Raw genomic sequence first — 14,268 nt, 5'->3', positions numbered from 1 at the left:
AGGCTCTAGCATCTTACAGCCCAGCAATTTCTCTTCTAAGTCATTCCCTAGAGCTGTGCTTTTCAAACTGTCTGTTGTGAAGGACCAATTTATAAAATTGCCAATGTCTTGTGGATTGACCTTTTAAAAAATATGATGTCACGGCAATGTCAAATTGCCACGAAGTTTTCTAAATGTTTACTCTTAATTCTCACACTCAATCTGGTCATGGCCTGGTGTGGATTCACAGGAATCCACTGGCCACACTTGAGAGTCACACTTGGCACACATGTGCAAGTTGTACCGAATGTTTATTGCAGAACTGTTTAGAATGGCAAAGGAAAATAAAATTGGAAGCAACCTAATTGTCCCTCAATAGGAGAAATACAAATGATAGCCCGTTTAGACAATGGAACATAGTGAGAAGTAAAAGTCAAGTACTTGTACAGCACACGGACTATAGACAATAATACTGTAATAGCTCTATATGATGACCAACGGTGACTACCCTTATCGTGATGAGCATTTTTTAATATATTTTTTAAAGTAATATTTACACTTGATGTGGGGCTCGAACTCATGACCCCAAGATAGGAGTCACACACTCCACCAACTAAGCCGGCAGGGCATCCCCTGGAGCATTTTTAATGTACACAAATATCGAATCACTGTACTGTACACCTGAAACTAATATAATATTGTATGTGAACTGTACTTCAATTAAAAAAAATAAAAAAACAAGCACTAAAACACACATATCAATATAGATAAATCTCGACGAACAGTGTTAAGCAAGTAAAAGAAAGCAAGTTTTAGGGGCGCCTGGGTGGCACAGCAGTTAGGCGTCTGCCTTCGGCTCAGGGCATGATCCCAGCTTTATGGGATCGAGCCCTACATCAGGCTTCTCTGCTGGGAGCCTGCTTCTTCCTCTCCCGCTCCCCCTGCTTGTGTTCCCTCTCTCGCTGGCTGTCTCTATCTCTGTCGAATAAATAAATAAAATCTTTAAAAAAAAAAAAAGAAAGCAAGCTTTAGAAGGACACATTTGGTGTAATACTATTTAAATAAAAAATGTAAAAAGTAAGTACTATATTGCATATGAGTACATTATGCAAAGTACAAGTATAAAAGCGTGAAGGGGAACACTAAGTGCGAAGTTGGAGGAAGTGCGCTCTGGAGAGAGGGGTGGAAGGGAACAGGGTCTGGAAGACACAGCAATTCAGGCCCATCTAATGAATCTCTGAAGTGTGATGGATATGCAAGCACAACATGTGTTGACCGCCCAAGCAGTTGAAAATCCACGTGTAACTTCCGACTCCCCCAAAACTCAACTACTAAGAGACTGCTGTTGACCAGAAGCCTTACTAATAACATCACAGTTGATTACCACATACTCTGTACGTGTATGTACCATACACTGTATTCTTACAATAAAGTTAGCTAGAGAATAGAGGATGTTATTAAGAAAATCTTAAGGAAGAGAAAATACACTTGCAGTACTTAACTGTATTTATCAGAAAAAATTCGCATCTAAGTGGACCCACACAGCTCAAACCCATGTTGTTCAAAGGTTCATTTTTTAAAATTTTTAAAAAGATTTTACTTATTTATTTGACAGAGATAGAGACAGCCAGCGAGAGAGGAACACAAGCAGGGGGAGTGGGAGAGGAAGAAGCAGGCACAGCGGAGGAGCCCTGATGTGGGGCTTGATCCCAGAACGCTGGGATCACGCCCTGAGCCGAAGGCAGATGCTTAACGACTGCGCCACCCAGGCGCCCCTCAAAGGTTCATTTTGAATGCCTGAAAGTCATCCTCACTGTTAGGAGGTTTTGTGGGGAAGCGTAAAAGCTTTTATCTCATAACCATTCACCCAGACCTGTTTGTCAGGATTCCCTTGATGGTCAGAGGTTCAACATCTGATAATATATACATGCAGTACAGATAAATTGCAGGGTAAAATTGCCGTCCTTGGGGGAAAAATGAACTTCATGAAGTCAGTAGAAGTGATGTTGGAAAGCTGCTCAATTCCCACACACAGCCTCTGATGCTGGCGCAGTGGAGCAAAACTAGTCAACTACTGGAGACAGGAAGATTGTCTGGGGCAGTGACTCCATGGAGAAAGGATGATTTTGGTATCAAAGGGTTAAAAATAAAAGCTGATAAATCCCTTGGATATTTTTGCAAAGACAAACATTGAGGGACTCGTGTTTTATTGCTCTCATACAACCATTCAGGAAAAAAGAAAATCACCCCACCTCAAATAAATGATGCAGTCATTTTTATTGCTTTTAAGAATTAGTGTGTGCTTACAATACCAACAAATTTTTGTTAAATGAAGGTAAAATAAAGTTATTTCGATAACTTCTTTTTTGAGAGAGAGAGAGAGAGGGCGTGTGTGAGTGTGGGAGGAGGGTGGAGAGGGAGAGAGAATCCCAAGCAGGCTCCATGCCTAGCGCAGAGCCAGACTCGGGGCTCGATGTCATGACCATGAGATCATGAGTCAGACACTAAACTGACTGAGCCATTCAATGTCCCTATTTTGATAACTTTTGTGTTTTTTTTTAGCCTCAATCTAAGTATGCTTTTTTTCTTTTTCCTTTTATTAAATTTCATTGTTTTTAATTTTTTAAAAATATTTTATTTTTTTATTTGAGAGAGAGAGAGCGCACAAACAAGGGGAGGGGCAGAGAGGGGGAGAAGCAGACTCCTTGCTAAGCAGAGAGCCACACTGGGGGCTCAATCCCAGGACCCTGAGATCGTGACCTGAGCATAAGGCACCCGCTTAACCAACTGAGCCACCCAGGTGCCCTTTAAGTTTTTAATTTTAATTCCAGTGTAGTTAATAAAGTGTTGTATTAGTTTCAGGTGTACATTATAATGATTCAGTAACTCTATACATTGCTCAGTGCTCATCATGGTAAGTGTACTGTTAACCCCCTTCACCTGTTTCATTCCCCTCTGGTGACCATCAGTGTGTTCTCTGTATTTAAGAGTCTGTTTCTTGGGGTGCCTGGGTGGTTCAGTCATTTAAGCATCTGACTCTCAATTTCAGCTCAGGGTCATGGGATTGAGCCCTGTGTTGGGTTCGGTGCTGAGTATGGAGCCTGCTTGGGGTTCTCTCTCTCTCTTCCCCTGCCACTCCCCCTGCTTGTGTGCTCTCTCTTTCTCTCTCAAATAAATAAACAAATCTTTTTTTAAAAAGAGTCTGTTTCTTGGTTTGTTTCTCTCTTTTCCTTTTGTTCATTTTATTTCTTAAATTTCACATGAGTGAAATCATATGGTATTTGTCTTTCTCTGACTTATTTTGCTTAGTATAATACTCTCTAGCTCCATCCATGTTGTTGCAAATGGCAAGATTTCATTCTTTTTTATGGCTGAATAATATTCCGTTGTATGTATGTACCGTGTCTTCTTTATCCATTCATCTATTGATGGCTGCTTTCATAATTTGGCTATTGTACATAATGCTGCTATAAACTTCAGGAGGGGTGTATCCCTTTGAAATAGTGTCGTCTTGTTCTTTGGGTAAATACTCAGTAGTGGAATTACTGGATCATACAGTAATTCTATTTTTAAGTTTTTGAGGAACCTCCATACTGTTTTCCACAGAAGCTGCACCAGTTTGCATTCCCACTAACAGTGCATGAGGGATCCTTTTTCTCCACATCCTTGCCAACACCTGTTGTTTCCTGTGTTGTGTTGTTGATTTTGGCCATTCTGACAGGTGTGAGGTGGTATCTCATTATAGTTTTGATTTGCATTCCCCTGATGATGAGTAATGTTGAGTATCTTTTCCTGTGTCTGTTAGCCATCTGGATGTCTTCTTTGGAGAAATGTCTGTTCATGTCTTCTGCCCATTTTTAAATTGGGTTGTTTGTTTTTTGGGCATTGAGTTTGTTTTCCTTTTCTAAGATAAAGTTCCAGTTGGACTCCCCCCTTCCCACACTATTTACCATGAACTGGAGGTCTTTGTTTTAAGGGAATTTACTCTGTGCTGGTTCTGCTCAGGGTCAGCTATGCCCTGATAACACAGGCCCTCTAACTATGCTGTAACTATTTATACAGATGGTTACCAGCATACATGGATTCCTGCACCGCACGTCCTATGTAGAGCTTAGAGATCCATTTCATTTGGGGGCGGGGGATACTGCCTGATGGTTTGTGGCATGGGGAGGAAAGTCTCACCTGGCCCAGCTACCCCCCTCAGACCTGCCCACGGTGCTCTCCTACCTGAATATAGTGTTCCCTCGCCTTGAAAAGGAAATGGAAACCATTAACATTCTACCTCATAAGCATCCTTGTAGGATCACAGACTTTCACCTGTGATACAGTGGCTTCCTGCATTCCTTGTGGGTGTGGTTAATCTAGTGGGGGAGAATTTGCAGAGATCTGAGCTGAATTCTGGACAGGCGCTGGTGATTTCTGCATCCTGCTGCATTAGGAGAGTATTCCACCACACTCACTAGGAAATCTCTCACGTTTTGGCATGTGTGTTCCAGATGCTCCTCTTTAAACAAGCCTAGAGTTCGAAAAAAAAAAAAAAGAATCTAACCAATAAAATATAAATGAAGGAGTGATCCATTTCTCTTGGAAAAGCATTGATCCTGGAAGGGCTTGAATTATCCCTCACAGGGCATTAAAAAGAAGATTTAAACCCTGTTGACTTATTTCGCATGACTTTTGCTTTTCTGGATCATCTTATTGCATGAGGTAGACCAAAGCTGTAACTGGGTCTGGAATAGTCTTCCCTTGAAGCTATAGTCAGAATAGTCCCCTTGCTAAGGTAGCATTTCCTTAGTGGTAAGCCTGCTTTCTGCCCTTTCTCCCTTCCAGTACACACTAGTCCTGCTGTGTCATGAAAGAAAACTAGACTGCTCCTTGATTTTTAGTTGATGGCAATATTATTAAGTAAAACATATACAAAAAAAGAAAACAAATAATCTTGCCATCTTTACATAAAGCTATTTTTCATTTTTGCAATCTCCTTTGTGGTTCTTCCGTCTGTCTCTCCCTGTCTCTGTCTCTGTCTCTCTTTCTCTCCATATATATTTTAACAATACTGCCATTTTCCTGTTTGTCATTTTCCTTTACTGAGACACAGATGTTTGCCAACATGGTTATATACTTTTCATAATTGTCATTTTAAGTGGATGTAGGCTTTTAATGTTCATGTTCTATAATTAACCAAATGCTTCTGTTTTCAGGTTCCTTACTATTAGTATAATATGCATTGTAATATGCAACTTTAGTTTCTATTGGTAATCAAGATTGATTTCCTAGGAGAGGGATTATTGGAGCAGAAAGTCTCAGTGTGTGTACAGCTCTTGCTAAATACTATTTTCTAGATGAATTTTGCCTACACCAGCATGGTTGACCAGTTTTATCCTATCTTTATCAGTATTAGCTTTTGTTAATTTCTGCTAAGTTAGAAGGTACTGAAAGTTGTCCTGATCTCAACTTTTGGACCCTAGCAAAAGGTGCTGTTTGCATGTGTGCATCATCCAGTGTGCAGTCTCCGGTTATAGTCTTTGTCTATTTAAGAGGTCAGATTTGCCATTTTCTTTATGAAATTGAAAGAACTGTAATAAATTGCTTAACATTTCCTAACAATTTCATGCCTAACCAATGAAATGACCATATTTTGGGGAAGAATGAGCAAATGATTTGATGAGGTTTATGTAAGTGTCATCAAGATTTTCTACTAGTGATGGAGATGCCAATTTTTTTTTTAACTAAGCTCCATGTCCAGCATGGAGCCCAACACAGGGCTTGAACTCATGACCCTGAGATCAAGACCTGAGCTGAGATCAAGAGTCAGATGCTTAACTGACTGAGCCACTCAGGAGCCCCACAGGTACTAAATTTTCATTCTCAAGTGGTCAGATATCAAATGATTCTACATGAGACAGTGTGATTCTGCAAGAGACTGATCTGTTGAAGAAGCATCCGATTTCTGTGCCTTGGGTAAGGGAATAGCTGGCCCAATGTTACTCTGTCCACCTAGTGCAGCACTTATATCTGCATTTGCCCTCACAGTTATCCTGTCACTTTTGTGCTTGCTGCTTCCTGCTCCCTGCACTGGTGTCATTTCTCTCTTAAGGGATATTGTAGGGGGGTGGGGGGTATTGTAGAAAGGAATCGCAAAGATCTCCCTTAATTTCTCTGAGCCTGCTCATGCATTAACAAGTTTTTTTCTTCCAAGATCTGTTTGTTTTGTAACAACCAGGGCACTTTAGAATATCTACTGTACCATACTATGAGAACAAAAAGTTCATATTACATTTTTGGTTAAAAAAATAAAAATTGAGGGGCGCCTGGGTGGCACAGCGGTTAAGCGTCTGCCTTCGGCTCAGGGCGTGATCCTGGCGTTATGGGATCGCCCCACATCAGGCTCCTCTGCTGTGAGCCTGCTTCTTCCTCTCCCACTCCCCCTGCTTTGTGTTCCCTCTCTCGCTGGCTGTCTCTATCTCTGTCAAATAAATAAAATCTTTAAAAAAAAAAAAATAAAAAATAAAAAAAAAAAATAAAAATTGAAAAATTGAAGAAAGAATCCCTCTGTCTTCCTCTCCAGATTCCTTCAGGAACACTCTAGCCATGGGAGTGAACACGCCTTACCAGCTTGTCTATGAGTCCTCTACTGGCTGTCTGAGCTTTTCCCTCTCAACTGGAAAGGAAGTCAAGAAGAAAACAGGTAATAGAGGATCCCATCAAGACCTCTTAGCCCATCTTTGGGGTGGAGCTGGAGAGCTGGATAGAGGATTCCCAGTGTAGGTTGATGAGATGGCTTGATTTAGTTCTCTGATAGGAAGGATTAATGGCCATCTTGGCTATTGGCAGAAGCTATTGACACAGATTTTGTCCCATGAAATTTGATACATCTCAACCCAGTCACTCCACAATGCAGTCTCATCATTTGAATGTTTACATGCCCCCATTCCTGTTAATGTGATTCACATCACATCATTTAAATATGTCCCTGATTCACTTGGGACAATATCCCTAACAAATCCACATCTCCCACCCCCTGGGAGTATCCTAAACTCATCCCCTCTACTCAGAGAGAGATCTATGTTGCTCCAACTCACACAGCAAGTGGGGTAATCAGTATCTGAAGAGAGGCATTTGGATACCAGACCTAATAGAATGTCCCAATTGGGCCAGTTCATGCAGGAAGAAGAGAAAGACATAGAGGGCCCTGCTATTTCCACCGAGGAAGACACACAACAGAAAGAAAGACTTAAGTGAAAGAACAGGTGGCAGATGAGACCAAAGAGTATAGCAGCACCCAGGAAGCCAGAAACTCAGAGGAGAAAGACATTGGGGCTGGAGAGGACAGGGCAGGGTCTCACGGAATTTCTGGTTATCTCCCCACCCCTCTACACAACCAGCTGTGATGGCAGATGGAGGAATGGGGTAGGCAAGGAAGGGCTGTATTTGCAAGGAGCTGGTGGGAGGATCAACATAAGATGGGAGTGCTCAAAGGCTGTCCAATTGATTCCCACAGACACTGGAGGTAAGGCTGGAAATTGAGAAGTTTGGATATTATTTCTGACCCCGCCCCTGGATGGCTGTGTGATTTGCCTTCTGTCAGGCCTCATCTCCATGTCAAGCTGATCCTATATCCTTTCAGTTCGTGAACAAATGTTTAGTGAACAATTGTTAGTTGTCATTCACTGTTCTAAATCCTGGGGGTACATATGTAGACTCCAAGACAAAGGATACCTGCCCAAATGGAGCTCACTTCTTCAGCTTCCTTGCTTGGAGTTGATCCAGCTGCCCCATCTCGTTTCCCCAGTTCTTTTACTTCTGTTGATGTGCTTTCTCTCACTGTGGTTCAGTAACCCACAGCATCATTTCTAGCATCCCACTTTATGTGCTCCTGCTTTTATTATATCCACTCCTGAACTGGCCATAATTAAACACAATCCTTTTGAGAGAAAACAAAGTATCTTCAACATACACAGTGATTTCATGATTTTTCTTCCTAATGACCTTAAGAGTGATGCCTTCTGTTGGTCTCTTTGTCTGTCTGACTGTTTTCCTCTGCTACCCCACCAAGATGTGATTTTTCATTGTGATGTTGTATTGTTCTTACTAGATGTGTGTTTATGGTGCTGTATTTCTTATAGGTTCTTGATGTGTTTAGAAATTCATCTCACACATGCATGCTAGAATGAATGGTTAAATTTTCTGAATAGTTTATAAGTAACCATGCAACCTATCTTGCCCAGGAATGTCCCAATTTATGCTTATTTTCCTGACATAACAATTAATGATGCCCATTTCACTTAAAAACTTTCCCAGTTTAGACATATTGTAGAGTTATTCTGGTTTTAGGCCACTTTGAATTTTGGACCTCTGCTATCTGTTCATGCACATGTGCTGACACCTTACCAACTGCCCCCTTTGCAGTTCTAGGGCCAGGCAGACTTGGAGCAGACAGGCTTCAGGGATTGAGCCTATTCCCTGATGGGACAACAGCTATTTCTGGAAAGTAGCCAAACATTATAGAAGGAGAACTGAAAGAAGTCTGTCAACAATGATTCCTGGTTGGAGCAAGAGGCTATCATCCTCAAGGACTCAAGGAACCTCGGGCCAAGCCAGACCTGAATGGTCAGACTAGATGTTCCAGGAGGTCAACCAGCTGCTAGCTGGGCCTCAGGGCCAAGTCTCTGGTCTTTGGTGGCAGGTGGAGTCGTGGAAGGGACCAGAAACCACTCATAGTGACAGATACCAGAGATGTTATCCAAGCTCCAGCCAGAAACCTGAAGGCTTGCTGACAGGGAGGAAGAGTTCATTCTGAGGTGCTCAGGGCTCAGCTGGAGCCTGAGCAGTGGCTTTGGCTTGGAACCAGTTTTCATTCATGAAGTTGAACCTGCTTATATTAAGGGAGAGCCTGTGGCTCCAGTTGGGTGGGCAGCAGAGGCTCAGAAACATGTGGACCTCAACAGATGCCTCTGGAATTTCAGTCATGGAGGACCACCTCCACAATTTCACATCACCATATCCTTATACCAACCATACTTGCCATAAGGGGATAACTGAAAATAAGTGGAATAGGCACAAAACATTGCCACCCACAGAACTGAGCAACCAGAAGAAAGAATAACCAAAGTTGAAGATAGAACAATTGAAATTATTGATTCTGAAGAACAGAAAGAAAATCTTTTTAAAAAATGAATGGAGCCTAAGGGACCTGTGGGATACTGTCAAGGAGAATACATGTGCATTGTAAGTGTGTCAGAAGAAGAGAGAAAGGGACAGTGAGAATATCTGAAGAAATGTTGGCTGAAAACTTCCCAAACTTGATGAAAGAGATGAGTACAAACGTCAGAGAATCTCGACAGACTCCAAGTAACATGAACTCAAAGAGACCCACACCAAGACACATAACTGTCAAAAGACAATGACAGAGAACCTGGAAAGCAGCAAGAGAAAAGCAAATCATTACATCTAGGGAATTCTCAATAACATTATCAGCAGATTTCTCACCAGAAACTTTGAAGGCCACAAGGCCCTGGGCCTGTATATTCAGAGTTTTAAAAGGGGGGAAAAAAAAGAGAGAGAGAAACAAACCTGTCAACCAAGAATCCTATGTTCAGCAAAACTGCCCTTCAAAAGTGAGGGAGCTGTTAAAACTTTCCCAGATTGACAAAACCCAAGGGAGTTCATGACCACTAGACCTACCCTTCAAGAAATGCTCAAGGGAGTCCTGCAAAGTGAAATGAAAGGATGCTAGACAGTACCTTGAAGACGTATGGTGAAATAAAGATCTCAATAAAAGTAAAGATATGGGCAATTATAAAAACTAGTATTATTGTAACTGGTTTGTAACTGCACTTTTTGTTTCTTACATGATTTAAGAGACTAACACATTTAAAGAAAAAATTATTAGTGTAAAAGCTAGTATTACTGTAACTTTGGTTGGTAAGTACAAATCTTATTTTCTATAATTTAGAAGACTAGTACATTTAAGAGAATTGCTATTTTATGTTTTGGTGCACATAATATATAAATATGTAATCTTGTGACGACTGAAAGTGTTGGGGATGAAGTTATAAAGGAGGAGAGTTTTTGTGTGTTACTAAAGTTAAGCTGGTAAAAATTCAAAGTAGAGTGTTAGAACTTTAGGATATTAAATGTGATCCCCATTGTATTCCCAATGTAACCACAAAGAAAATAGCTATAGGATATACAAAAAAACAAATGAGAAAGGAATTTAAACCTTTTATGACAATCAATATAAAGAAAACAGTATTGAAGAATATGAGGGACAAAAGCCATAAGTCATATAGTAAACAAAAAGTACAATGACAGAAGTCCCTATTAGTAATTACTTTAAATTTGAATGGATTACACTCTCCAGTCAAAAGACAGAGATTGACAGAATGAATAAGAACACATGATCCAACAATATGCTTTCTATAGGAGATTTATTGAGATCCAAAGACTCAAACAGGTTGAAGGTGAAAGGATGGAAAAAAGTCTGAAACCGCTGAAGTTCTATATGTTGGCTAATTTTAATTTTTTTAAAAAGGAAAAAAAAAAAAGAAAGGATGGAGAAAGATATTCTATGCAAAGAGTAGCCAAAGAGAGCAAGGGTAGCAATACTAGTATCAGACAAAATAGATTTTAAATCAAAAAAGTTACAGGAAACAAAGGGCATTGTGTATTAATAAAAGTTTCAATACAACAAGGAGATAATGTAAATGTTTATGCACCGAATGACAGACCATAAGAATATCTGAAGCAAAAACCTACAGATTAAAAACAGACAGTTCTACAATAATGTTTGGAAATTTCAACACGCTCCTCACAATAATGGAAAAACAACCAGGCAGAAGATAAGTAAAGAAATAGAGACTTAAATAACAAAATAAACCAATTAGAAAACAATGAAAACAATACGCATTCTTCTCAAGTGCACGTGGGACATTTTTCAGGATAGGCCATATGTTACGCCACAGATCGTCTCAATCAATCAAAAAAGATAGATATCATGCAAAGTATCTTTTCTGACCACAATGGGATGAAGTTAGAAGGCAATAACAGGAGGAAAATTAGAAAAAAATCACAAAATTGTGGAAAGTAAATAACATATTCTTTAAATATTTTATTTATCTATTTTTAGAGAGAGGAGGGGGGAGAGGAGGAGGGACAGGGAAAGAGACTTTCAAGCAGACTTGGTTGAGTGCAGAGCCTGTCACGGGGCTCAATCTCATGGCCCTGAGATCATGACCTGAGCCAAAATCTAGAGTCAGACGCTTAACTGACTGAGGCCCCCAGGTGCCCTGTAAATAACATTCTTAAGCAACCAACACATTAAAGAAGAAATTAGAAAATATTTAGAGATGAATGAAAATGAGAACATCATATACCAAAACTTATAAAATGCAGCAGTAGTAGTACTAAGGGGGGGATTTTATAGTCACAAATTATTACATTAAAAGATAAGAAAGATATAAATATTAAAAAACTTAAATTTACAATTTAAGGAACTAGAAAAAGAAGAAGAAATTAAAACCAAAGCTAGAAAAGGATAGAATAAAGATTAGAACAGAGAGAAAAGCTAAAAGATAAACTTTTAGCTAGAGCAATTAAGAAAAAAAGAGAAGACTCAGATTACTAAAATGAATTGAAAGTGGGTACTCTACCACTGATTCTACAAAAATAAAAAGGATTATGATAGAGTACAATGAGCAATTGTACACCAACAAATTGGATAACTTGCATAAAATGGACAGATTCCTAGAAACACAAAACCTACCTAAACTAAATAAGGAAGAAGTAGAAAATTTTGATAGACCTATAGATACTAAGGAGATTAAATCAGTAATCAAAAATCTCCCAACAAAGGGGCACCTGGGTGGCTCAGTTGGTTGAGCATCTTGACTCTTGGTTTCAGCTCAGGTCATGATCTCAGGGTCCTGAGGGTGAGCCCTGCATCAGGCTCCCTGTTTGGCCAGGAGTCTGCTTGTCTCCCTCTCTCTCTGTCACTCCCCCACTCACTCACTCTTTCTCTCTCTCTCTAAAATAAATAAATAAATCTTTAAAAAAATCAACAAAGAAAAGCCCTCGATTTGATGGCTTCAATGGTGAATTCTACCAAACATTTTAAGAACTAAATTACAATCATACTCAAACTTTTCCAAAAAAAAGAAGAGGGAACACTTCCCAACTCATTCTGTGAGGCCAGCACCAGAGAAAGACATTACAACAAAAGAAAACCACGGACAATACCCTTTACAACACTGATGCAAAAATCTTCAACAAAATACTAACAACAGAGTTCAGCAGCACATTAGGGGTTATACACCATGACCCCAAGCAGTATTTATTCTTGGAATGCAAGGGTGGTTCAACACACAAAACTCAATCACAGAATGAAGGGGGAAAAAACCACATGATCATCTCAATTGACGCGGAAGAAGCATTTGACAATTCAACACCCTTTCATGATAAAAAACACTCAATGAAATAGGAATAGAAGTAAACTTCACATGGTAAAAGTCATATATGAAAAACATAAAGTAAACATCACACTCAATAGTGGAAGACTGAAAGATTTTCTTCCAAGATTAGGAACAAGGCAAAGCTGCCCATTTTCACCCCTTCTATTCGATATAGAGCTGGAAGTCCTAGCCAAAACAAGATTGACAAGAAAAGGAATAAAAGACTTTCAAATTGAAAAGGAAGAATTAAAATTATCTGTTTGCAGATAATATGATCTTCTATACAGAAAACCATAAAGATTCCACACACACAAAACCTGTTAGAATAAATGAATTCATCAAAGTAGCAGGATACAACAACACACAAATCAGTTCATTTCCATATGCAAACAAAGAACACACTGAAAAGGAAATTACAAAATTCCATTTACAATAGCAGAAAAAAGAGCAAAATATTTAAAAATTTACTTAACCAAGGAAATGAAAGACTTGTATAATGAAAACTACAAAGCACTGCTGGAAGTAATTAAAGAAGAAACAAATAAATGGATACATAGCCTATGTTTATGAATTAGAAGAGTTAAAATTGTTAAAATGTTAATACCATCCAGAGTGAGCTACAGATTCAAAGCAATCCCTGTCAAAATCCCAATGATGTTTTTTGCAGAAATAGAAAAATTCATCTTAAAATTCATATGGAATCCTGAGGGACCCCTAAAGAACCAAAAAAATCTTGAAAAAGAAGAACAAAACTAGAGGACTCACATTTCCTGATTTCATAACTTACTACAAAGATACAGTAATCAAAACGGTATGGTATTGGCATAAAGATAGACATATAGACCAACAGAATAGAAGAGAGACCCCAGGGATAAATCTTTGTATATACGGTCAAATGACTTTTGACAAGGATGCCAAGACCGCTCATTGGCGCATTCAGTCTTTTCAACAAATAACACTGGGAAAACTGCATTTCCACATGCAAATGAATGAAGTTGGATCCTTACCTAATACCATATATAAAAATTAACTCAAAATGGATCAAAGAACTAAATACGAGACCTACAACAATAAAATTCTTAGAAGAAAACATAGACAAACTTCATGATACTGGATTTGGCAATGATTCCTTGGATATGGTACAGCAACAACAACAAAAAATAGACAAATTGGACTCTGTGAAAAATGTTAAATTTTGTACATCAAAAGACACTGTCCATAGAGTAAAAAGGCAGAATGGGAAAAAATATTTGCAAATCATATATCTGATCATTATAATTCAGACTATATAAAGAACTTCTAAAGACCCAACAACAGAAAAGACAAACAACCTGACTCAAAAATGGGCATAGGACTTGAATGGACTTTTTTCCAGGGATGGGCAACAAGCATATGAAAAAATGTTCAATATCACTCATCATTAGGGAAATGCAAATCAAAAACTACAGTGAGATACTCCCTCATCCCCAGCAGGATGTCTACTATATAAAAACAACAACAACAACCAAAACACCAGAAACCAAGAGTTGGAGAGGATATGGAGATACAGGAACTCTTGTGCGCTGCTGATAGGAGTGCAAAATAGTGTCGCTGCTCTGGAAAACTGTATGGCATGTCCTCAAAAAATTAAAAAGGGAATTACCATATAACCCAGTAATTCTACTTTTGGGTATATACTCAAAGAATTGAAAGCAGGGTCTCAATGAGATAAGTGCATACCCACGTTCATAGCAGCATTACTCACAATAGTTAAAACCATGGAAGCAACCAAAGTGTCCACCAGTGGATGAATGGGTAAAGAAAATGTGATCTATCCACACGATGGAATATTGCTCAGCCC

At 39.2% G+C, this 14,268-nt stretch overlaps 1 protein-coding gene across 4 annotated transcripts in view; it reads left to right on the top strand.

Annotated features, from left to right (window-relative positions):
- Nucleotides 1–14,268, top strand: part of C4H3orf20 (chromosome 4 C3orf20 homolog) — a 96,857-nt gene that overhangs the window by 11,046 nt on the left and 71,543 nt on the right. For 3 of the 4 annotated variants that reach the window (XM_034658818.1, XM_034658819.1, XM_019801213.2), the window contains exons 5-6: nt 6,548–6,667; nt 7,481–7,489. In XM_034658818.1, the coding sequence (XP_034514709.1) occupies nt 6,548–6,667; nt 7,481–7,489 (129 nt within the window). The remainder of the gene's footprint in view (nt 1–6,547; nt 6,668–7,480; nt 7,490–14,268) is intronic. The other variant, XM_002920692.4, reaches the window with a different exon arrangement.

This window comes from Ailuropoda melanoleuca, chromosome 4, assembly GCF_002007445.2.
Source record: "Ailuropoda melanoleuca isolate Jingjing chromosome 4, ASM200744v2, whole genome shotgun sequence".
Classification (NCBI taxonomy): Eukaryota; Metazoa; Chordata; class Mammalia; order Carnivora; family Ursidae; genus Ailuropoda; species Ailuropoda melanoleuca.
This window is presented reverse-complemented; position numbering and strand designations above follow the sequence as displayed.